Source organism: Nothoprocta perdicaria, unplaced genomic scaffold (assembly GCF_003342845.1).
Source record: "Nothoprocta perdicaria isolate Ctin4 unplaced genomic scaffold, notPer1 scaffold_129, whole genome shotgun sequence".
Classification (NCBI taxonomy): Eukaryota; Metazoa; Chordata; class Aves; order Tinamiformes; family Tinamidae; genus Nothoprocta; species Nothoprocta perdicaria.
Genome location: NW_020454416.1, coordinates 2,013,729 through 2,038,663, shown reverse-complemented (window position 1 = coordinate 2,038,663; position 24,935 = coordinate 2,013,729). Strand labels below are relative to the sequence as shown.

The following is a 24,935-nucleotide window of genomic DNA, read 5'->3' as shown; positions in this document are numbered from 1 at the left end:
CAGTGTAACTTTCTTGACTGGGGATGCTTCTGGCTTGTGGCCTGCAGCTGAAGTCACTAAGTCATTATGAAGAGCCTTCCACAAATTCAGGGTATGCGAAACTGCATGGCAGAACTTCCAAGGTGCTTTCTAGCCCTCCTGCTACACATTCAGCATGACCAGCCCCAGGTTCTGCACACTGTTCTGGTCTTTGTTTTTCTTGCTTTTGCTGTGTAGTAACTTCTGCACTCAGGTCTGTAATTGTGTGGTGTGCAGCAGTGGAAATGTACTTTTATTCCCTCTGCTCTTTTGATCCTGATTGTCAACAGCTGGGGTTGCTCTGAATTATGCACCCATCAGGAGATCTTTGGTTACCTCTGTAACAAACTATTAAGGGCTTTTGAACCTTTTCCTGTTATCAGACAAGGAAAATGGGGAACATTTGTGCTTGTACCTCATGATTTCAGTATAATCTGCATGGAAATTATAACTCTGCAGATGAATACTGGGTATCACAAAATATTGCACTTTTTTAGAAAGCTTAAAAGCATACTCTCAATGTTAAAACAAAAATAGAATTATATTGAATATCAGCCAAGCTTTTACTAATAAAGGACCCTTTAAAAACAAGGGAACATCTCATTCCTCTGTTTGGAAATACCTGTCAAAGACCACCATCTGCCATCACCTGCTCTGAACCAAACAGCTTTGCTTTTGCAGACAATTGAAAAGGTTTCTCTCTGCCCTGTTGGCAGCAAGCTAAGGAGTTTCTAGAATAGGTAGCCAGCGCAACAATTCCTTGAGGCTGAGTTTTGCTGTAGATGGGCTGCCAGCAGATGCCCTGTCTCCCTCACCAAAGAGGGAACCCACAGCAGCTCCTGGGTTCCTCAGAGTTAAAGATGAGTCACTTGAAGGCTACTGGATTTTCTTATTGCTCCACTTCCTCTGCTTTCTGAAAATAAATAAGTCTAAGAGTCTGGAAATTCTTTTGGGAGTTCCTGCAGCTTGTTTATTTTGTGAAAATGCTTCGTGTTGTCTAATATTGTTACCCTTGTTAATAAAAACAGCTTTCCTATAAAACTTTTCTTGAGAAAACTAACTGCAGCTTTGAGAACACAGCTGCAGTCCACAGAAGACGATCTCGGAAACCTGAAGATGCTGTATCTTCTTCTGCCAGCTAATTTAGCATTTCTCTATAGCTTTGTGCTAAGTAGATCTGTCCAGGTGTGTCCCTGCTCTCAGAACTGTTAAGAACTTACATTGCTGCTGCTGCTGCTGCGTTGTTCTGTCTTAATTGCAAATATTTATTGCTGTGATTCTACATGATAGAAATTTTCTGCTATGCAGAGTATATGCCAACTTACATGCTTAAAGTGTTTTGTTTACTTTTTTGCAGATAGCTACAAGAAACAATGATTTAGGTGAGTTTGATTTTGATTACTTCATAAATAACTGAAGGTTTTGTTGGAGGATGGTTCTCTATACTTTGTTTTCCTATTTTTTTCCCTTTGAAAATGCTCATTCTCAGTGGAAAACAGCTCATGATATTCAGAGCACGTATGTGTTTTAAAGTTGCATTCAGTTTATTTGTTGCTGTGACAAAGAAAATAGTTGAGTAATTGTAGTAAGGATTTTTTTACATAAAGTCTCAATAAATCAGAATACTTTTTACTTTGATTTCTTTCCCATGTGGCATCAAGTCAGTTCTATCTGCTGTACCCCAAACTAGTTTGCATTTCTGGCATAATAACTAGCAGTTTTTGTGTGTGAGAAATATATCCTAAGTATTTGGGAGCTGGAACACAGAAGCCTGTCACAATGCTGTATGACAAACTAACAGGTACCCTAAAAGTCAGTAGAGAGTGTGTACTCAATGTACATGATAGTCATTTATTTTGTATGGTTCATTTCATGTTTTCAGAGGTCATTTATGACTTTTCCTTAACTCTACAAGCTCTAATGAGGAGAATCATTTGCAATGCTAGATAGCTTTCCACCCTGAAGCTTTCCAAACTTCTTTAAGCTAATATGTATTTAGTCACAGCTGTGATTACAGCTGCATTGTAGCATCTATATTAATATTAATCTCTTCCGTCTAGGAAGTCAGATCTAACTAGTCTTAGCATATTGTGCTATGCACTCCATATTAATTTGCAAATCCTTTCTTCCTTGGAAGAAACCTCCAAAGGTACAAAAGCCTGATTGGTGCCTGCCTTTCTTGCTGCATTTGCACTTCTGTAATTTGTCTTGTATGTTCTTTTTTTTTTACCTGCTAGAGAGTGGAACAAGTGTTTATGAAGGAGACATCCTCTTGAGAAGAGGGCAGCGCAGTGCAATTAACTGTGAGAATTGTTTGTGGCCCAAGTCACGAGATGGACTTGTCAAGGTTCCAATTAACATCTCTTCTGACTTCTGTAAGTGCCTTGAAATGGATGATGTGACATCAGTATTGATCTTCTAGTCGCTGAAACCTGTGCTGTATTTTATGATTCCGTGGCACGCATTAAAAGCAGCCTTAGTCCAAATGAAAATTTTGATACGTTTCTGCTTATCTGGCCCTATGATTGCTTGGCTGGCTCCAAATATGCCAATCACAAACAGTAATATACCCAGTTACATGGACAATGCTTGCTGTGTAATCACCAGCTAATTCATTTAACTACAAACACTAGTTCATTCCTACTAGCTACAATGCACTTGCTGATATTTAGCAAGTACAGAAGTAAAAATAAATCTTTTCTCATCATGAATATATCCGTGTCAAAATTCATTACTCCTAGGAACATTTTCTGTAACTCTATGATCTTTCATATCTCCAAAAGAAATGCTCTTCCATGGGAAATCCTGCAGAGTTAAAAACAGAGGAAAAATCTCCTCAGACTGATTTCCCCCAGTGGAAAAGATTGTAGGACCAATGTCTTATTCTAGAAAATTCTTCTAGAAGACTCTATATCAACTGTGTGTGGGTGTCATCTATCTCTCCCTTTCTGCGGCTTTCATAGAGACTCTTAAGATCTCTCTTTGCAGAGGAAATTACGTGAAAGTGAAATGCAGCCTGGGCCTGGCTGCTATTCTCGGGGATTCTTTGTGCTGCTATTTGAGTAGGGGGGAGTTGGGGAGAAGCCCCCCCTGCATTATCCCGGCTGCCCCTCTGCCCTGGGTGCTTCTAGAACTGCAGTGCCTACTGCTGGGGGTAGGTAGGGCTTATTCTCCCCACCTTGCGCTCTCAAAACTTCAAGGATGGAGAAACTGAGATACCAAGTAGAGGGAAATGCACCCCATCTCCCTGTCTTATTTTATTCTGATAAACCAAGTAAGATTTTTTTTGGCCCCTTTTTCTTCCCAGCAGTCACAGAGAGGCTGTGGATTGCTGATGCTCTGCAGGAGGTTTCCACGCTGACCTGTGTGCGGTTTGTAAACCGCACTACTGAAGCAGACTACGTGCACATCGAGCGTGGGCAGAGGCAAGTTGCCCCACTCCCGGGAGTGGGAGCCTGGGATTTACCCCTTCTGGCTTCTTTCAGCTTCTTTCCTGTTTAGTCTGGATTTAAGTAATTCTTATACCCCATTCTATCCTAGAATTCAAGATTGAGGGAAGGTGCAATATTTCATTTTTCTTTATACTGGTAGTTAATCACATTACTTATGGGCTGCAGGAACAAATTTGTATGTGCACTTCACAGAAGATAAAAGGGTATAATTCAAAATGAAGTATTTTCCTTAAATGCTATAAAAAATAAAGTGTAATTGCCTCAGGTTCATTGTTTAACTACTTGAGCTGATTAATCTTAGTTTGGCATAGTCCATTTACTGTTTTGAATTTGTCACACTTGCATAAAAGCTTTAGTTCTGCCTTTCTGTAGTTTTAGTCCAGCAGCTTTCTGTAGCCAGCTATGTCACAACAGTGACTTTATGCATGTCTCCCACGTGGCTGAATGTCTAGAAGCTCTTGCAGGCTTAATTAGTACATCTTCGTTATATTTGCTGAATGTGACCATTTTGGTTATTGATCGGCTCTTCTTAGCTGCTGGTCTTACTTTGGAAAAATTGGGGGACGTCAGGCACTCGGCCTGATGAAGAATGGCTGCATGGACAAAGGAGCAATTCAGCATGAGATGAACCATGCGCTGGGCTTCATCCATGAGCAGGCACGGAGTGACCGGGACAGCTTTGTCAAGATTATGTGGGAACATGTTATGGCAGGTATGTCTGCTAAATCTCAAGAGATTGACTCTTGAAGCTAAACAAGAATATTTCTTCTGAAAACAATAATACAAATAACCATGGTTAATACTGATTAGCTGTGTGGAAGCTGCAATGCTTTCAGTGTGATGGCACTTCTTGATAAGAGTTTGTTTTTACTAACATAAGTAATGTTACCAAATTTGTAATATAGGTGCAACCTAAAAGAAGTTCTTGATGACATGCTGACCTCAAACATTATATACCCAATAACAAGGTAATCAAATACAAAATTTGATAGCAAGGAGAAAATAGAATCATTTTGTGAGGAGTAAAGGGGGTAATGAGATTGAATCACTTAATGACATGAGAAAGGACTGTAATTCATTGCTCTGTGAAGAGAATGAGGGACAATGAGGAATGCTCAAGACTGGTAATTCAGTAGGGGAAAACAAGTGAATGCTATTTGAGGGGGAAAAAAGTGATGTGGGGAGCTGCCCTTGGGCTGTGTGCTGGGGACATTGGAACATGCCAAGCTGCAGGCCTGAACGCTGGGAAGTCCTAGGGAAAGGAAAGTGTGAAAGCAGTGCACAGCAGAAAGCAAAAGGGATGCAACTTGCCTGTGACAGCGCCAAGTGAAATGGTTGTGCTACTACATTTGTAATAATAGTGGACATAATTCATTATAGGAAATTAATAATAGGAAACAAGACTGGACAGCAGAATACCAAATGCTATATATTTAATTCTTGTGTCATACACAGCTGAAAACATTTTTTGCTCCAGCTGCAGCATGATTGTTTTTATTTCAAATTCCTAACACAGTGTTCTCAACTTTTTTCAGCTTGTTCCCAAGATATCCCAAGTAAATTCCATTTGTGCTGTTCTTTAAATGTCAGTTCTGGTGTTGTGGCACAATTCTTATGAGTTGTTTGCCATTGTTGTATAACAAGGATGTTGTGTGTGGGAAAAGCTAGCAGAGGGCACATCCTGGAAGAGGAGGATAAAACATGAGGTTATACCTAAGGCAGGAGACCTAAGTAAAATCCCACACCAGTTTATCTGACCACAGGTTCAAGTATCATTTTTGCATCTCATACAGATGTAAGCAAGCTCTGATTATAAAGAAAGGATTAGGGGTGCTCTAGCATCAAAAATTAGGAGAGAGGACTGATTGATTGGATAAGGGCATTATGATGCAGGCAGTGTGAGTATTGGAAAGGATTTTACAGATATGCAGGGAGCAAGAGATGAAAGGCTACAGCCACATTTGTGAGCCGGCAATGTGAATATACATCTCCTGTACAAATATGTTGCCATTCAGTGGTACTGAAGGCAGAGCACCCGCTGACCTCAGTATTGCAGGACTAGACCTCAAGACCTTTTGCAATTTCCCAGCTCTCCCACTTGCTCTGATTTTTCTCTGGCCAGGATTGCAGTATTGTGGATGTTCGCTGGGGTTTGTTTTTACCCAGCAATTCACCTTGGAAGCCATCCTACTTTTTGTTTTGACAAAATGCAGCTTGAGCATTTGCTATCCACTTAGGCACTCAAAATTGAGCTTTTTTTTCCTTTCCCACAAACATTTTGGGAACAAAACTGTTCAGAGCCTTCAGCCAGACCTTCCCTTTCAGCTTTCCTGAGTCACTACACTTAGATACTTAGATTCTGGCAGAGATAGGGTTGTTTAGGGTTGCTTTTAGAGGAGTTGGGTTAGCTAGACTGTGCATTTGTCCAGGTCTGGGAAGGCAGGACCACTGTTGGACCTCATGAGGCAGATGCCAAGGCTGGGTGGTCCCTCTATACAGCTGGGCTGCCTTTAATCCTGCTTTTTGACAATTCAGTTCAGCAAAGCACTTCACATGCAGACAAGTAGCTCCCTACATGTTTCACTGAAATGGAATGGTTTTCACTTGATCACCTCAGAAGAAAGTGAACACCTGAGATCTTTTTGAAGTCAATGTGGAAGATGACAGGAATTGGAGATAAAATCCTAATAGAATAGGGAATGCCAATGCTGATGAGAACTGTTTTGAGCTGTAAGACAGTGTTTTGAGCAGTGAGAAGCTCTTAAGTCACTTTTATCCCCATGTCTTGTATAATTTGGGATTCTGAAGCTTTATTTCCATTTCCTAGTCAGGACTAGCGCTCAATGAGACTTGCTGTTTGCAAGCTTGCCAGCCAAGCTGTGCAAGCTGAAGACAGTGAGTCAGGATGATTTCCTGACAAGTGTCCAGTGCTGAACTCTTGCCCAGATGGCTTGTAGCTACAAACCACTAGTTACAATGATGAAGGTACAGATGCTGAACTGGAAAAGTGCTCAGTGATTAGAGTACTAGCCCAGATGTTAGGCAGACTGTATTCAGATCCATGCCCTGACCTTGCCTGTTTGCCTGTCTTACCATGGGCAAGTGACCTGGTATAATTCATATTAATGCTCTCCAGTCAAGAAAGAAATAGGTACCTTCACACTAAAAGGGGATGAAACCCTCCTTTCTAGTATGCTTCTCTTTCCTGTGACACCATTGAGCCTGAATAGGTTCCATGCATAGCTTAGACAACTAAAATGACTTTGCAGCCTTTTACCTCTGGGCCACAGTCCTGTATCAGTATAGCCTCACAGAGGCTTTTTGTGAATTAAAATCACGAGGTGCTTGGCAGCTGTGAAGAACTGTAGAACCATACTAGCCACCTAGACTGGATATTTCCAGTTGACTTTATCAGACTGCCCTTGTCAGGTGGATAGTCTCACTGCAGTCATTGTTGATGGGTTTGAGAGATGAAGCCACAACAGGAATGATAATGTATGTTTTCATGTGCATGAGAGGCCAGTCTGCCTGCCTTCCACTTGAGCTCAGACTCCTTTGAGTCCTCTGGCATGACTCAGCAAGACTTATCAGCAAGATAGTCACCCACACATACCCTGACTTTTTGATCTAGCTAGTCAGCAAGACTTCCCTCTTGAGATACAACAGAGCTTTAGAAACTTGAAAGTTCAAGACTCTTGACCTGAGTTAGAGGCTTAACATGTTCAAGATAATACACTGAAGTACACTTGCTAGTCTTGGAATTGGATAGCAGGCAATATTTGAGAACAGTATCATTCTTAGGATGGGAAGGAGAGTGTTGTCTTTCCATCTTCTGAAATGTTGCTTTCTTATCTCACAGGAGAACAAGGAAACTTTGGGAAAGTGAATTCCAGAAATCTTGGCCTTCCTTATGACTATGCTTCTGTGATGCACTATGGCGCGTAAGTTGGTTGCATAGATTTGCTTTCAGATGAGCAAACACAGGTGCTCAGATCTGGAGAGACAGAATTGTTGTGTGAATGGGATGGTTTTGACTGTTCTCTTAAAATGGAATCAACAGGCATCATAATCCAAGGTGAATACTTCTGTCAGGTATTCATAGAAAAAAATTAATAAAGATGGAAATAAAAAATAGGACAAACTTGTGCCTCTTTCTAGAGGCCTTTGTGGCAAAGCAACTCTATCAAATCACTGAGTTAAGCCGGTTCTAAGTCTATGGTAGGTTGTTACTGGGTTAATGGAATCATTTAGGCAGAGAGGAAGGGAAGACAGACTGTTTTTATTGTGTTCATGTGCTACGTGCTGGTACATGAAAACTCGTTTAGCAGAAGGAAAGAAATTTCAGACATCAAATATATAAACAATTAGCTGTTGAGACAAACCATTGCAGACTTTGTGCCGCTTTGAATCATGAAGGTGAGATGCAGCTTATGTTATCAGGAGAAAGTTCTTAAGGCAAGGCATTTTTCCTTTTGTTGCACACATCTGCTGCCACACTATTATTCAGGAAAGACTGTTTTCTGAGAAGGTTCTTGCCCTTTCATTGAAATTCTGTGCAGATGGCATGTGTTTATGCAATTAGAAAACTTCATTTAAAAGAAATTGGTTTAAAATGTGACTTACTTCTGCAGGTTTGATTTCTCTAGCACTCCTGGGGAACCAACTATTGTACCAATTCCTGACCCTTCTGTACCTATTGGGCAAAGAGAAGGACTGAGCAACTTGGATGTGGCTAAAATCAACAAGCTCTACAAGTGCAGTAAGTGCTGTAGACACTAGGCACACATTTATATATGAGTCCTTATTGAGTTGTTGTCTATAGGCATTCTCAGACATCCCTCATAGGAGCTCAGCCCCTGATAAACATGGTAATTTTTTCTTCAAAGCCTTTTTCTGATGTAAATTGCAGAGAGCTGAGCCTTGCACTTCTGAGGTATTCATTCTTCTCAGCAGTATTTGGTTCTTTCCTTCAGATTGCTGTAGCTTTGTGTTGCCTAAACACGAAGGCTCCTTCTCCTCTGTCAATTATCCATCCCCATACCCGAACAATAGTCACTGCCTGTGGTTGATCCGCATTCCTCAAAATAAGGTAATTTTTATTAGGAGAAAGAAAGTTTGAACCACAGTATCAAGACTATACAGCATTATTTCTCTTCTACTATGACTGTAGCATCTGGGAGCCATTTTCATGAACTAAAATGTTAATTCTGTTATGCAATAAATGAAAAACAGTCTCAGCTATTTTCCAAAGGCTTGTTTCATATCAGCTTTTATTTAAACTTTATTTTCATTTGTTTAAGATTTGATTCTTTATAAAACATAAGCAATAGTCTTCAGTCAGAGCTCAGTAACTGGGTAGTCAAGTGACTTTCTGTGCTTGTTATACAGAAGGTCAAATTTCAGTGGTAGATGGATAGTAAAATAAAGTGCTAGCTAATTTATAACAATTAGTTTTAATTTTTCCCTATGTCCCTCATTAAATCCAACATCTTTTCTTGCTTCACTTAAGGTTTTCCTGCAGTTTGAGGCTTTTGATCTTCAACTGTCCTCAGATTGTTCTTCTGATTATGTAAAAATTTACAATGGAAACAGCAAGAATTCTCCTGTTTTGCTGGACAAGTACTGTGGAAAGGGGCCACTACCCTCCTTAGTTGCTTCTGGGTCCACAATGCTGATAGAGTTTTCAAGTGATGATAATGTTACAGCCACTGGATTCAGAGCCTCCTATATCAAGGGTATAAACACTTCTTTGGGGAACAGCATTAATGATATTTGTATGGAAAACATGAAAGCTTGAAAACTTACTCCAGACTAAGCTTCTCCATGTTATTCTTTATTCCCCCCTAGGAGGTGTACTACACAATGCTAAATGTTGATAAGGCTGAAAGTGAGCAAGAAACAGAAAACTGGATGCTGACCTTGCATCAGTAGTCCTAAGAACCTCCTCACGTTCTTCTGAGAGCCCTTGCTAGTCTGCTTCACATCTTTTGATTTAAAGAAGCTGTTTTAAAAGCAATGCAATGACTAGGGGGAGTAGTGCAGCCACAGAACACAAATGACTGCAGACAAGAAATCTCTCCAAGGAGATGTAAAGTCAGAATTGGGGTCATATGTTTTTCAAGCCTTTCTTGCATTTTACTCAAAGATAACTTTGGGTAATCTTTACCTTCTGGATTAAAGGCTTTTATTATGTATTACAAAGCTCAATTCACTTCAATAGTGTCTAAGATACTTAATCTGGTTCTTTGCTGGAAGTGCAGTAAATTAGCCCCATTAGAATACCATGCTAACATGGTAGCACTTCACTGTAAAAGATGGACATTTCTTTAAGTTAACCTTTGGAGGACAGAACTAGTAATTTAGTAGCTATGCTTTTAGCTGCTGATAAAAATGCTAGGTAAAGAAACAACATAGTTGAGCAGTAGGTTTTTCATGTAGCAAGCTTTCTCTTGGCTTAAAGAAAAGCACAAGAACATAAGCAAGCTCACTTTTTTTTTGCTGTCTAAATACTTTTGTTAATGAGTGCTTCTCTGTTTTTTCTCCTTTATACACAGTGAATTGTGGAGATACTTTCACAGTCTCAAATGGAGTCATCACCTCTCCAAACTATCCCCAAAAATACCCCAAAAACCAAGCATGCTACTGGATCATTAAATCTCCAGTAGGATACAAGGTAACGCACAAAGGAATTTTGTTGCTGACCTCAGCAGCGTTCTCTAATAGAATCCCTTTGCCTTAAAGAATAATAGACACTCTCACATTTTAAGCAGGTATTCTTAGAGTGAAATTCTGAACACAAACACAATTAAACTTGTGCTAATCTTGATATTTGGGATGTCATTAAGGGAATAACTATACATGTGCATGTAAACTCTTATGAATTTAGTTTGTACCTGTATATCTTGCTCTATGTAACAATCACTATAACACTGAGCTACTGCACAGCTGTTCTTGCTGTTTTTCTCTAGAGAATAGAATTTAAAGTGTGCAAAACCAGTAGTGCACCTTACTGCTGCTTCTAATACAAATTCTGATAAAATCAACAATTTGGTATTAATTATTTGCATTACAATATGGGATCAGGATACATTGCAAACACAGTATTAAACACAATTTACCCATGAGGAATGTAGATTTTATTTGTACTTTTTATATCCTTTTACTCTGCAATCTGAAAGCAAAGTACTTTGGTCATATTTTCTCTAGGTGTGTCTCAAAATGTTATCCTTTGAGCTGGAAGCTAATGACAGATGCATCTATGACTATTTGCTCATACGTGATGGAAGCAGACTTACTTCACCTGCAGTTGGCCCATACTGTGGGAAAAAGAAGGTTGCAGATTTTACTTCCACTGGAAGCTTTGTACTAGTTGAATTTCACAGTGATATAGCATGGGAATTTCCTGGGTTTGAGATGAATTACACATTTTGTAGGTAGTACTGTATAGATGGGAGGATTGGAAAGAGAAAAAAAAAAAAGATGAGACTGGCAAGATGTAGGGTAAAGTCAAAATGCCACTAATTTCAACTGAAAGTTGCCTGAATGACCCTGAGAAGCTTAAAGCCTGAACTGTTAGCTTGTTAGTTCTACAGCAGTGTGATCTGCATGATGAATTACAGACAAAAATGCTCCTTGTCCATGGGATGTTTCTGTCTGAGACTCCCAACTTTGTTACAGTGATCCCATTGTTGGTGTTGCTGAATACAATAGCAGAACTGAAACTCTGGAACCAGATTTTTGAGAACTTATCATGTTATACAGTGAGCTGCTTAGAAAGTAGGCTCAAAAAGATTTTAGAATATGGCTATGGTGCAACTTTAACACATACTCTGACAAATGTTATAACCTACCTTAGTCTGCATTCTGTATGTGAACAGACCACCCTTCAGGGATGTGCTTGCTCGTGCTTGGAAACAAAGCTTGTTTGTAGAGGTAATATAGGCACTTTGGCACTTGAGCTTGGCCTGGAATCAGCACTTTACATTGAGAATGCAAGCCAGGATTCTGATGCAGCACCTCAGCTCGAAGAATTGAATTAATCCCCTGTTGTGAGGTGAACTAAATTTGGGAATAGATTTTACTAGAAGGAAAGCATTAATATTAAGAACAAACAGGGAAAGTATAAAGAGGAAATTGTGATAGACATTTGTATAAATAAACAATGGCTGGAATCGGGACTGAAACTGTCCATGGCGTTTATATACCAAAAATATATTTTTAATGACATACCTAAAAAAGCCTATTGAATGCAGGTGGAGTCTGGAATTTTGGGCATCATATCAGGTGTGAAACATCATGTCTATACAGAGACATCTTCCACTTCTTAAGAGGACTGAATTTACAAATAAGTTCCTCCTTTCATATGAAAGATTCTTCTGTCCAAGATCTGAGCATTCCCATTATCAGCTGTTAGAGGTTCTTGTTAATCATTTTCCTAATGGATAAGCATGTTGCTGAAGCAACATCAAACTTTAGCTTTCCTCTAAGTTCTGCTAAAATTTCTGGTTTTTCTGCTAGTGGTCTCCACTTTAGTGAATGTATATTCGTTTATAAACCTGTGCAAATGATAGAACATTACTTATTTTGATAAACAGCTTGATGCATTCTACCAGTCTTATTCCAATAATGACTGCTGTTCATTTTCATTCAGTTCTAGCTCTTAAATGGACCACCTGTAGAATCCACAGACTTTGCTAATGGGTATATTCAACTGCACAGTGTTGAGCAATATCTCTTCGATAATCCTCTCATATGAGCATTGTCCATTTATAAGCTGCCATTAATGTTCAGTTATGAGATGTATGAATTTAGCTAATACCAAAAGCAGTAGAGAACAAAAATAGTAGTATGGCCAAAGGTCTAGGATTCAAATGCCACTGTAGGAGGATTTTAAAGAGATTCAAATAAAACTTCAGCATTTACTTAAAACACAGCTTAAGATAAAATGCAAAAATCTAACCTTAGAGATATCTAGCAGTGACTAATATATCTTATTCTCACATACATATATATATAAACACCATGTGAACCAAAACAGGTGCTACCTTCATTGTAGGTGAAGTCAGAGCTGTGATAAACACAGCCACTTCCAGGAATCTGTGCACTTGGAACAGGGTCCTGTCCAGGTTATTACCAGGGTGGCAAGTCGGGACTTCCTAGCGTACAGCTTTTTAACCTGTAAAAGCCAGAACAGAGATTTTTTTATTACTGCTTGGGAGGGGAGGGGAAAACAACTTAGAATAAAGCACCAGAGAAATACAGAAAACTGTTACTTGTTGGTCTTTGTTTAATTTAAAATGTATTTCTCTTACATAAGTAAATAACTGTGGTGGAGGCAACATTCCCTTGAATGACAAGATGACTGGAAGTCCTCAGGCAAGACAGAAAATAAAGCAGGTTTTGGCACGATGATAGTACAATTGATTTGTTGTCTGGAAGCAGCAACTGAGCCTGCTGCAGCAGCAGGGCTACTGAAACTCAGCTTTTGGTTTCAGCTGCTGTCATCTGCCCTTTTTATCACACTGAACTGCAAGGAGAACAGTACGGCCTTGGGGACTGAGCAGACATACAGTCACATTTTGTATGAATTTGAATGTTTTAAGGCCAGATTTACTTATAAGTGCATTGCATTATAGCATTCAAGTCCTGAGATTATGAAGAGCAAGACCAATACATTTAGGCAAGATTTTGTTTGTATCAAGTCAAAGAGGAATACAGTGTTTTCAGCTGAAACCTTTTGGTTTTTGAGGCAGAGAACGTATAAGTTACTACACAACAACTGAGTTTTGTTGAGAAAAAGGCATATTAACCCAAGACTGCTTAAACTCTCCTGCGTGCCAAACGAATGGAGAACCTTCCGGGCTTGGTGGGCTCAGGGGCTGTGCCCATCTAACCCTTCCCGTAGGGCGCTGCAGCGGCAGAGCCGGCCGAGGCGCCCGCGGGGGCCGGGCCCCGCCTGGCGGTCGCCGCGGGAATGCCGGGCTCCGTGTTTGCCAAACACGGCGTTAATCCTTCCTCACCGCGCTTTATCGGGAGCCTACGGCAAATTCTGCTGCGGCCTCGCTAAGCAATTGAGCTACATTTCTGTAATTGCCCTGCTATTGCTATAGAGAACTTGCTGCAGAGTGCAAATCAGAGTTTATTAGTGGAATATATATATTTTGGGGCGTCGCTTGCCGGCGGGCCCGCCCTCCCGCGCTGCGTGCCGGGCAATGGAGTCCTCCGCGCCGGGAGGCGGCGGCCGCCGCCGGAGCGCGAGCCGCGCCGGGAGGAGCGGGGCGGCCGCCGCCGCGCCATGGCGGGCCGCTGCTACGGCTGCGCCGCCAGGTTCACGCTCTTCAGGAAGGAGGCAAGTCGGGCGTAGCGGCCCCGCGCCGGGGGAGCGCGGCCCGGTCCGGCCCGGCCCGGCCCGGCGCCGCGCCTTCCTTGCTTGCCTGCCGGGCTCTGCCAAGGTCGCTGCTAAACGAGGCATTTGCCGTCCCTCTGCTCCCATGTGCGCTGCGTGTCCCGGGGAAAGACCCTTTATTTTGCGCTCCTTCGGCCGATAGTAGTGCCTGAAGACGGGGAATGCGGATCCGCAGCAGCGGCTGTGACCCGGCGCTCCCCGGGAGCGGCTCCCCCGCGGCGGGAACGTGGCGGCCGCGGGCGAAGCCCCGTCCCCGGCTCTGTCTCATGTCTGTGCGTGTGTGTGTCTGTGTGTCCCCGCAGTGCGGGTGCCCGGGCTGCGGGCGGGCCTTCTGCGCCGGCTGCCTCCGCTCCAGCGCCGCCGCTGCCCGCTGCGGAGACGCGCCGCAGAAGCTGTGCCAGCGGTGCCGAGGCAGCCTCGCCGGGTAAGAGGGGCCTTTCTTCAGCCGACACCGAGCCCCGCTTTGCTTCTCCCTTTTGCACGCCCCTGCCGCGGTGCAGGCTTCTCGTGCGAGCCAGGTTTGCGCTTGCGCACGCGCTGTACCCGAGAGTCTCAAGCTCAGCCCGCGGGCCGCTCGGTCAGAACACGTTCGTGTTTGCGAGGTGCCCCTCCGTAGCGAGGGGCAGGTCTGTACCTTCACCCTTTGGGGAGCGCTGGCAGCCCTTTGTGCTGTGCAGGAACTGAGCAGCCACGCAGCCCAGCGTTGTGACCATTACCTCTGTGGGCAGGCAGTGCCGCGGCTCCTCCTCACCCACAGGCCTCTGATCTGTGTGCCCTGAAGACCCACGTTTTGTCGTGTGTAATTGATTTTCTTCTAGAATGAAAATACATACATATTCACAGACATAACCCAGAGGTAGGCTGTTGAAAACAAAAAGTTGTAATTCAGTAGCAGCTTGTGTTGTTGGACGTACACAGGTAATACAAGAGCACGGTTTACACCAGAAACTCTCTCTTCACCAAATCTTGTGTATTTTGCCCCTTCTCTTGTGTTTGTCTTACTTCTCTTCCCCACTTTTCTCATTTAGCAAGGAATTTTCACCAACAAGTGGGGAATAGTCTGGCTCTGCAGATGTTTAAAGATGAGCTAGCACTTTTGGAGTAGCATAAGATGAAAATACAAATTCACAATCTTTCCATTTGGAGAACTTCTCATTGCTCGTTACAACTCCTAAAGTATTCACAAAAGAAGTCTGCCTTTCCTTAGGTGTGGGGGGTTTTTTGTTGGTGGGTTTTTTTTTTCCCCTCTCTCTCATCTGTTTAATGTCAGTGCTGTGGAGTTACAGAAGAAAAAAAATATCCCCTTACTGGACAGCAGATAGATAAACCAGTGGGTTGCAGTTCTGTAAGCTGCCTGTGTGAATGCTCTTCATGCAAAACAGCTTTCAGAACTGAAAAGGTTGAGTGGGAAAGCAATCCAGAAAAAAAAAAGAAAAAAGAAAGAGAAAATAAGGCTCTTTATTTCTAATTATACAGCAGAATGCAGATGTATTTGTAACTTCTAGGAATGATATGTTAACCATACGTAAGTGCACGTAACTTACAAGCGTAGTTAGCTGCTTAACCTGACCGTAGCAAGTCAGGGCTTAGAGTTACACAAGGTGTTTGTGGTGTGCAGCGTTCAAGCAGGCGAGAAGATGTCATTAGGAAACTGGTGTTTGTATAAACAGGTTTATAGCATTTCATTTAGAGTTTGGGTTGTGCATTACATAATTCTGTGTTTGTTGCATGACATAACTCCTTTCAGAGTGCTCTGCTGTGCTGGAGCTAAATCCACTGGGAGTCTTAGCTAGCTGCTGTCTGGACTGGGAGATGCTGTGGGAGGCACAGGTGATTCACCCTCCTTTCTTCTGGAACTCATGAGAATATTAAATGAATTTTGTTCAGATGTGGAGCAATAGAAACAAAGGACTAGGAATGAGGTCCAATGCTGTTCTAAGTGGCTACATCATCTGACACCTTTCCTAAGTTAATTGCGCTGTATATTAATGAGGTTATGAAAGGACTATGCCAGGAGGTTCATAGACATGTATGCTAATTTTTCTTGGTTTGAAAGAATGGATGAATGAAGGACATGAGTTCAGAGAGAGCATTACTTTTGCCTTGCAGAGAGGGATCTCAAAGCAGCTCAGCAAAATGGTCACCACCGGCGAACTACAAAAAGTGAGTTGCACCTGCCAGAGCCCCCTTTGGCTTCTGCCCAAGGTAACCTTTCAGGCCCTCTCTCCTCTGCCCCTCATGGGGACCATCAAAACTGTTTCTTGCAAGGTGGGTGTTTGCTTCTTCAGAATTAGGTTAAGGTTGGAGCTTTTGTTTCGTTGTTCTAGGGCTGTTGGGTGCAGTGTGTGAAAGGGATTGTTTGTTCTCTTTTGTTTTTGCTTTTTGCTTTTACTTTTGAGTAGGCCGCTGAACAGCCACCTGGTTATGTTGAGCTGTGTCCAATATGGCTGTCTTGGAAACAGGAGTCTGGTGCTGAAGTATTGCCTGTCTCCGAAGAAATAGTGCTGTGGGCTGTTGTGATGGGCTGTGCCTTTCTTTATTCCTTTTCTTTACTTCTTTTCTCCTCCTTTCTTTACATCCTGCCCATGCGGTGGAACGTGGTACAGGAATGAGTGGTCTCTGTTCTGCCCCATACTGTCTGTCTTCAAATAGTGTGTAGGGATCACAGAGACTGTCTTGATGTCTCATCATTGAAACCTCTGTTCTCAGCAGTGTCATGTCTTTTCCATCCTTTTCACAGGCGCGTGGCAGCTTTTGAGGCTAAGCAAAACCAGCCAAAAGGGCAGCAGAAGGCAGCGGTGAAACCATGTCAAGCAGGCTCTGGATACCAAGGACTTTCAAAAGAAGATAGAGCTATTGCAGAGAGACTGGAGAGGCTCAGGGAGGAAAGGAAACCCAGTGAGTTTCAAAGAACTCCGGCATTTCCCAGGGTGGGAACACTGTTAACTGGGAAATAAGGAGCTGGAGGGAAGAGGGAAGCGATGGTCTTTCAGAGCCTCTCTTTTCAGCCAGTGAGGTGAATAAACTGGTCAGAACAGCTATGCCCTGATAACACAGTGGCTAGATAGATTCTGCAGCGATTTTAGATTAATGTTCTGATTTCTTTGTTTTCCCTGGGGTTTCTTTTGAAATTGCCTCTCAATTTTGAGGTAGTATTTTACCTATGAAATCATCTTCTGATTTTCTAGTGTTTTGAGTAAAAAAATTCGCATGTCAAGCACAGCAGGAGCTGAATAAAATGGAGACCTTTGGACAATCTGTTTTGCAGGAGGTTTCCTGTGGGTTATTTTCCACCACACCAGTACCAGTCTGTAAGACCGTGCTCTGACTGGGTTTACCTCACAGAGTAGAGAAAACTGGGACTTTGATCCCAGACCACAACTGGGACCAGACCACAACAGAACTTCATGTTCTGGCTTACATTTGTGGTGTCTGCAGTAGAAAAACTATTTTACTGACACGTGAATCTCGCTTCGTATCCCTTGTGAGCTGATTGTCAAATGAGGTTACTGCAGCACTCATCTTACGGCTGGGAGAGAAATGGCAGAGGAGGCAACAACTCGGGCAAGACCAGGGTAGTCCTGGTCCTAACATGAGGGCAGTCCTCTCCTCTCTGCAGCATAACCCCACTCAGATCAGAGGCTGAGGGAGGTTTTTGCTTGCACGTCTGGGCCATGATTCTTGGAATTGTATTCTGAGAAATACAATTTTAAGAAAAAAATATTGTTTTCAGTAACAGAATAACTTATTTTCCTTTGTTGGTCTGAAATGCAGAGTCCATCCCTTCTGAGGCCGAGATCGAAGCGAGGCTGGCTGCACTGAAGGAAGGCTGCCAGCGACCTGCCCCATCCATCCAGGAGATGGAGGACCGTTTGGCCGTGCTGCAAGGGAGAGTGCCTCCTTCCCAGGCTCCCAGAGCAGTAAGCTCCCTCAGCCCCTTGGCTGGCAATGTGATCTAAGCTGGCACAGCAGCTGTGGTGTCCCCAGGGATTTCTGAAGCGTGACAGCCTTTCCTCCTTCTTCACCTCTTTTGTTTTCAAGTGCTTCCCTTCCAAAATCTGTCTGCTTCCCGTTTGTGTGATTATTCTCTTGAAGCAAATGAGCAGCGCTATACTGCTTCAGTAAAAGATACAATCTGCAGTCTTATGTTTAAATCAAGTATAGTTGACGTGTTCTGTTTTCACCAATCAATGCTAAGTTTATTCTCCTCAATCAATTTGTATTTCTAAGTGACCTGATTTTCTTTTTTTTTTCCCTCTTTTTTTGTTTCCCTCCATTCTAACCTGTTCATCTGTATTTGGGTTTATCAGCCCTGCCTTCTAGTTGTATCCTACATTTCCTACTGCATCTCTACTAAGCAAAATCCTGTTAACTATCAGAAATTATATCTAAAAGTGGAAGCACAGAGGTTAAGTGGCTGGCCTCATATTATAGAGGAAGGGGTTGGATCTGTGTCTTCAAGACTGTGTGAATGATTTTGTCCCTGAGAGGTTCTTTTCTTGCTCTCCTTTCAGCTGTTCTGCACGCCCAGCTTTTCTCATGTTGCAGTGGAGATTGTGAGTGGACGCTGCTAGGAATGGCATTTTATTTGCCTTGGAGATGGTAGCAGCAGGGGTTGGGACCCAGCAGTTATCTAATCCTGCACATTCATTGCCCCTTATTTATGTAACTGCAGTTAGTCATGGGCATTCAACACCTCTGCTAATGAAGCCTCACACCAGATATCAGAGCTGATCTCCCAAGATCAGTGGCGGCATCTTTTTGTCTTGTTCCCAGCTAGGATGATCTTTGTTTTTTTTTTTTTCCGTTTGTTAGTTTGTTTCAATTGGATTGTGTCCCTTTCTCCTCATTTGCCTTCTCCCCTTCTCCCTCCCCTTGTTACTTAGGTGCACCAGCCCCCTGATAGCAGAAGCCTCACCCAGCAGACAGATGACCTGTTAACTCAGCTGACTGAAGAAGTTGCCATTGATGAGCGTTACACTCCAGAAGTCCCACCTCAAGGTATCTATTCTGTCTTTAGTGAGCTGTTTCTGTCTACTAACGTGTGTGTTACAGTGGGAGGGGAGCACATGCTTTCCTAACTCGCTTATAGTTGAGTTAGGTGTCCAGTTTGTCCTTATCTCCTCTTCATAACATCCCAACTGACCAAGCAGGGCCACCCAGCTCTGCACTGGGTCTCATTGTCTCTGCCTAGAAGGTGGTTTCTTCTTTTCAGGATTATATTATTATACTACTTAAATTGCTTCTTTCTATTTCTGTAAGGTGACACTTCCCTAGGGAGGAGCTGTTGCTACTTCCAGCACTTATGTGCTTTTTTTTTTTTTTTTCCTCCCCTCTCTTAAGAAAAGGCATCTGGGATACCATTGTCTTCTGCAATCTCATTCTAAAATGCAACCCTGGCTCATTAGTGTCTCTCTAAGTAGCATGTGGATGCGACTCTGCCATGCCTTCCCCTGTCATTAACCCAGTTAATTGGGAGCAACAAGGTGCTCCCATGCCATGGCTTTAGTGGTGTTGTCTGAGCCTTGGGAAGACTGCTCCTGAGTCATCAGCAGCTTCTGTGTGTCTTTTCAGCTGCTAACAGGCAAACCTTGAATGATCTCAGTCGGGAAAGCGAAGGTGGCCTTTGCCCAGCAAGGCTGGATCCAAAACAGCTAGAAGAAGAGAAGAATAAACTTTTGGCAGAGGCCGCTTCTGAACTGCGGGAAGAGAACACAAGGCAGGAGAAGATCCTGCAAGTTGCCAAGAGATTGGCAGCACTTAGAGGCCAAGACCCAGAGAAAGGTGGGTTATAGAGGGAAGTACAATGCCAAGAGAGGTAATCGAGTTACTGTGATAGAGCAATTTTTCTTCTCTTTTGAGAGTCTTGATCCATTTAATTCCCTTATGCTCTGCAGAAAGCAAGCTGAGATTTTGCTGTGTAAAATTGTACAGTTTGGTCCATCATGAAATCACTACAAATGCTCCTCTTTGGGGCTGAAGGCTGGAGCGGTAAAGGCAGGCTCCGTTGTTTTACATCTTTCTTTCAGATAATTCTAGCATGCTCTGGTGAGGTTAATAAGACCGTTTAAAAACAAAACTCTTGTTTTCTCTCCCCTTTCTTACACTAGAAACAAGCAAACAGTAGTGTCCCTTTTGAAGAGTCTGAAAAGGAGCTGTGTGTCTGTGCCAGAGCCAGAGTGCCAGTCTCTGTGGAACTCACCCCATGGAGGATGGTCTCTAGAACACGAGTGGGCACAAGATACAAGGGGAGTGTGGGTCATGAGATACTCTGCCTGTTATTTCTGCAGTTACTTTGGAAAACTATAATCTCCCGGACAGTGATGAGGAGGTGGATGAAGAGAAAGCCATCCAGAGAGTGCTAAAACAGGTCAGAAGTGGCTGCTGTGCCCTTGTTTTCTTTCCTCTTAATCCTTCTCCCTCTCACTTTTTTTTTTCTCTTTCCTTTTGTGTGTGTGTGTGTGTGTGTGTGTGTGTCTCTGATGGGCATGCAAAGGATGCATTTCTGTCCCTGGGCAGAGTCTCATGTCTTTCCCCGAGTGCTTTTCCAATGCTAATTAACACGCATCCATTCAGCCACAAGAAGTACAAGACTTTACGACTAGTCTGATATATTGGCATTCTCATTCATACTTAATGTTTCTTGTGGTCTCTCTCTGCTCTTTGACTCTGTCCCAAACCTGCTGGTGCTTCTTTGCTGCTTTTTCCATCTCCCACTGAGCTGGAACATGGATAATGAGACACTTTTTGCACAGTTTATGCCAAGATTTCTCTCTGAAATGTTTGTGGTTTGTTCTGAAGGGAGATATGAGCTTGCCCTGCATGTATTCTTGGCTGGTGACAGATGACCCCAGTGTGATTAGCATGCTGTTAAAGGTGTGCTGACAGCTGCACTGCAAGGCAGGGTGTGTTAGCTGAGGCCTCCTTCTGCCAGGCTGGCTGTTCTCAGTGTACACACCATCTTCCAAGTGTAGGCATTTAGCTTCCATCTGTCTGTATCACATAAGCATATTTGGACTTCTCCAATTATTGTGAGGGGACAAAGAGAAGGGAAGGAGATGTAGAGCCTCTCAGAGGCTCCCAAAAGTGAAACCACCAATTTCTCGCTTTTCCTTGTTACCAGCTTGCAGAGGAAGCAGCCTTGGATGAAGCAAGTGGCTTCAATATTCCTCCAGATCAGAAGACCCAGCCAGGATCCCTGCAACACAACCTACCTAAAAAGGCAAAGCAAAAGGTCAGTGAGCTGGACAGGATCTCTTGGAAGTGACATGTTCCAGGGTCCCGGGAGAGTGCAACTCTGCAAGAAATGTTTGCTGCATCCCTAGCCTGAGTACAGAAAGAAACAACCAACCAGCTTCCCTAGGGCAGATGAGCTGAGAAGACAAACATCTCAGCTGCTCCTGCAAGTCTGACCAGCACTGTGATGTGAATAATCTTGTACTTTTAAAAGGATTTGCTAGAATCCCTTTAGAATCCAGAATCCTTTCAGGCTGCTTTCCTCTGTGTGGGACAGTGAGGTGGATAGGACTGCAGAGGACTGGTGAGGTAGATGTGAGAGAAGGGATTTTTAACTGACCGGTATGATTAAACCAAAGAAGCCACAGTCTGGTACCACAGAGGCTGACCCAGGGTGAGTGGGAGGGTTGCCAGTGCTTTTGGCAGGTGCAGAATAGAATTTCTAGACAGTAATCAAGTGCCTGTGTTCTCTTATAACGTCAAAGGGAGGCATTAGTAACAAGATATCATATGCTAAGAATGGATTCCAGCCCATTATGGAAATGCATACACCTTCTCTAATGTATATCACAAGAATTAAATGGACCTGTGATTCACAGAGAGCTGACAGGCCTGTCCCCATGGAAGAAATTATTTAATTGTAAGTGTTATTGAAAAAACATCCATCTCATAGGTATGCCACCTTGCACTCTTGGCATCTCTGATGTAGATGCTAGCCCTGTCTCTTTTCTGTTGTGTTAGGAGGCTGCGTTTGCCAGTGCTCTGGCTCTGTGTCCCACTGCATGTGACTGTTCATTTCAGTATAGGCTTTCTGTAAAGCAGAAGGAGATAAGGAAGACTTTATAGATAGATTTTTAGATCATCATTTTGGAAGAACTTTTCAGCCCAACCACAGGTACAGATCAGTCATAGGGGCCTTTGGGAAGTCATTGCCTTTATGTCTGCTTTGTGTTTGTAACATGGAGAAAATGATAGACTCCTGCTTGACTGCTGCCTTCCCTTCCCAGCTTGTCAGCAGAGCTGCTCGAGCACCTGCCTTTGCGGCAGGGATTGCCTCTCACTGGGTACAGCTGCACTGAGTGCCACGATGGGCTTCAGCCTTTGTAACACAGGGCAGACCACACTGGTTTATGCTGTTGTAGGAGACTCTGAATGAGGATGAATAGTTGCTAACCATCCTGACAGTATAGCTTCCTGAGCAAATGCACCTGACTGCTTTTCTGTATGTGCAGGCCCATATGTTTGCACCTTAACCTTGAGCTCCAGGCTAATTCATCTCTTAGACTTCAGAATTAGCAGAGAACACAGTCTTGTACTGTACGCGTCACCGTGGCCACCACATACTGTAATGGAAGTCCCGTATGTCTCCTTTGAATTCTGCATTCCTGTTTTATTCCTGAGGTAGAGCCAGGCTTCGGTGGCCGTGGCGCTTCCCACCTCAGACGAGAGTGATGAGGAGTTACCCTGGTGCTGTATCTGCAACGAAGATGCCACCTTGCGCTGCCACGGCTGTGACGGGGACCTCTACTGCCAGCGGTGCTTTCGGTAGCTCCCCCCCTGTTCTTGGCCTGGGAGGGGGGTCCCAGGGAGGCTTGGCCTCCTGTCTGCGTGCAGGGAGATGCGGGGAATCCAGCAGTGAACTGAGTGCTGTTCCTTAAAGGCGAGCGTGTGTGAGATTAATGGTGACCCTGGCTTTAGGGGGCTAAGCTGGCTCTGGGCAGAAAGGCTCCTTCTGCGCTGCCACGGTGCCTGTGTGGGCACATTGTCTGCGTGCCCCCCGGGCAGCTCGTGTGCTGCACCGCAAGGACGGGCTGAGTGGAACCATTGTCCAGCTCGTCTGCAGCTTGTTCATGGAACATGATAAATGAGCTGGGCTGGATTCTCGCAGGAGGCAAGGTCAGATGGTATGAATTCCTGAGGCTTCTCTTCGGTTGACACCATGCAGTCTTAAACCATATAAATATCTGAAATGTATATGGAAGAACCTTATTCCCTCAGTCACATTTTACAGTAGTTACAGTCATGGTTCTTAAACGCATGTAATTTGATTTCTGACAAAAAGCTGTATGTCTAGTTTTGGATGTTAATTCCCTTGGATAAAAAGCTGTTCATCACAGCTTGTGTGGCTTCTTTTTGTCAGGCTTCAAAAGCACTGGAGTCAACTCCGTTGACTCATGTTAGAGCTGGTAGACATTTAGACTGCAGCAAGGTGAGGATCTGGTTGAGGGAGGGAAAAGATGCTCTTATGTGTGTTCTGTCATTTCCTGCAGAGGGGTTTGCAGAGAGATGGGAATGGAGTGGGGAAGAATGTATTAAAGTGTAAGGAAGCATGTGATTGGCAGTGCTAGATGCTTAAAAAACAAAAACAAAAAGCTTACACAGAATCAATAAAAGAAAAATCAGCAGGCTTGCAGGAGAGCAAGTGCATCAGTTGCACACTGCAAATGAGAGCTGACATCTTAACCCTGCCTGCTTTTTATCATAGTTAGGACAACTGCCAATATAGTGTAGTTTAGCCACAACAGTTATTTTTCAGATTTTACGGAGCAGACTCTCATTTTGGCTGTTGTTGTGGGAGCTGCTAACAACACTCATGAGTCGCAGCAGTAGTGCTGAAAATGAGCAGTGTGAATCTCTTCAAAAGGGAACGAGGTGGAGAGGCCTCCTGCCACTTCCCCTGCTGGCAGCTAAGGATGAGCAGAGCTTTCTGGTTCTCCACGAAGCACCTCAGAGGTTTCTATTACATGCAGACAGATGAAGGTGTCAGTGCACGTGGCTGCTAGTGGGGTCCTCCCAGGCAGCCCCTGGGATAGGTTTCTAGTAGGGGTGCTGGGAGATACCTTGTGTCTTTGAACAGGCACCAAGCCTGCGTATCTTCTCCTCACTACAGTTTGTGTTTGCTTCTCAGAGAAGGCCACGATGAGTTTGACCTGAAGGACCACCACACCTCCCGCTATCATCTTCCTCGCAAGCAGAAGTGATCAGTCTCCTCAAGGGCAGAAAAGGAGCTGGAGAACTGGAGAAGATGGAGTTGGCCAGATGGGAAGAGTCAGAGTGGATTTTCAGCCAAAATGGGTCATGTTTTGGACAGTTAAAGGCTGTGCTGTAATCTGAGCACAGAGGCTTGGTGTGTGTGCAACAGCTAGAGGAGTGGTGGGTTTGTAATGCGTGCCTGTGATAAATGAGGACTTGGTGCAAGGAGATGAATATGAATCTTAAAATACAGAATATGAGTCTTAAAATACAGATGATAAGGCAAAGTGGATGGCAGCGAAGATGTGTGTTTAAGGTGGTTCTGGCTGTCTGGTAAATAACATCCTGCTTTCGCTAACAGCTCTCACGTTGGTTCAACAGGCAGCAGAGCACTTTGCACTAAGAGAACTGTTTTGATCACATGTCTGATCACATGACTAATGAGAATTTCCAAAGCGTAATAAAAACTCTTTACAGAGGCCTGTGGTTAAAGTCTTCCCTGGGCATGCCTGATAACCCTTTACAATATCGACAGACTCTTGTAATGGGATCTCGGTCCTAGTGCCACGTGGCTTGGGCAATGAAATGAAAGATCACGAAGGTGCCAGAAATGTTTCCATGGTATTGCTGGAAAGGTGCAGGGGAATTGGGCTGCAGGGGTGGTTCCTCTGCCTCGCTGGCAGTGCTGCTCGTGCAGTCGCAGGCTGCTTTGTAATCTCCTGTGGAAACACTGCTGTGAGCAGCAGTGGCAACGTGGAAGTTCAGTGTAGTCTGTGAGAGCAGCACGTTAGTCTGCAAGGGTTTCGTGTTAGTCTGAAGGCAGAGTTTGGCTCTCCTTATTAGGTGACCCT

At 43.6% G+C, this 24,935-nt stretch overlaps 2 protein-coding genes across 2 annotated transcripts; both read left to right on the top strand.

The window, feature by feature from the left end:
* Positions 1-1,108: 1,108 nt before the first annotated feature.
* On the top strand, positions 1,109-11,981 carry LOC112942515 (astacin-like metalloendopeptidase). The gene is made up of 11 exons (XM_026033461.1): positions 1,109-1,203; positions 1,376-1,400; positions 2,256-2,393; positions 3,326-3,443; positions 4,004-4,182; positions 7,330-7,411; positions 8,102-8,229; positions 8,444-8,559; positions 8,980-9,205; positions 10,025-10,143; positions 10,677-11,981. Exons 1-11 carry the CDS (start codon positions 1,135-1,137, stop codon positions 10,905-10,907), a joined length of 1,431 nt encoding a protein of 476 aa, XP_025889246.1. The 5' UTR covers positions 1,109-1,134; the 3' UTR covers positions 10,908-11,981.
* A 1,783-nt stretch (positions 11,982-13,764) lies between these two features.
* On the top strand, positions 13,765-24,537 carry ZFYVE19 (zinc finger FYVE-type containing 19). The gene is made up of 11 exons (XM_026033418.1): positions 13,765-13,818; positions 14,178-14,299; positions 15,985-16,038; positions 16,616-16,773; positions 17,650-17,795; positions 18,762-18,876; positions 19,450-19,659; positions 20,166-20,245; positions 20,999-21,109; positions 22,517-22,656; positions 24,020-24,537. The coding sequence occupies exons 1-11, from the start codon at positions 13,765-13,767 to the stop codon at positions 24,090-24,092; spliced, it is 1,263 nt and encodes a 420-aa protein (XP_025889203.1). The 3' UTR covers positions 24,093-24,537.
* Positions 24,538-24,935: the final 398 nt, after the last annotated feature.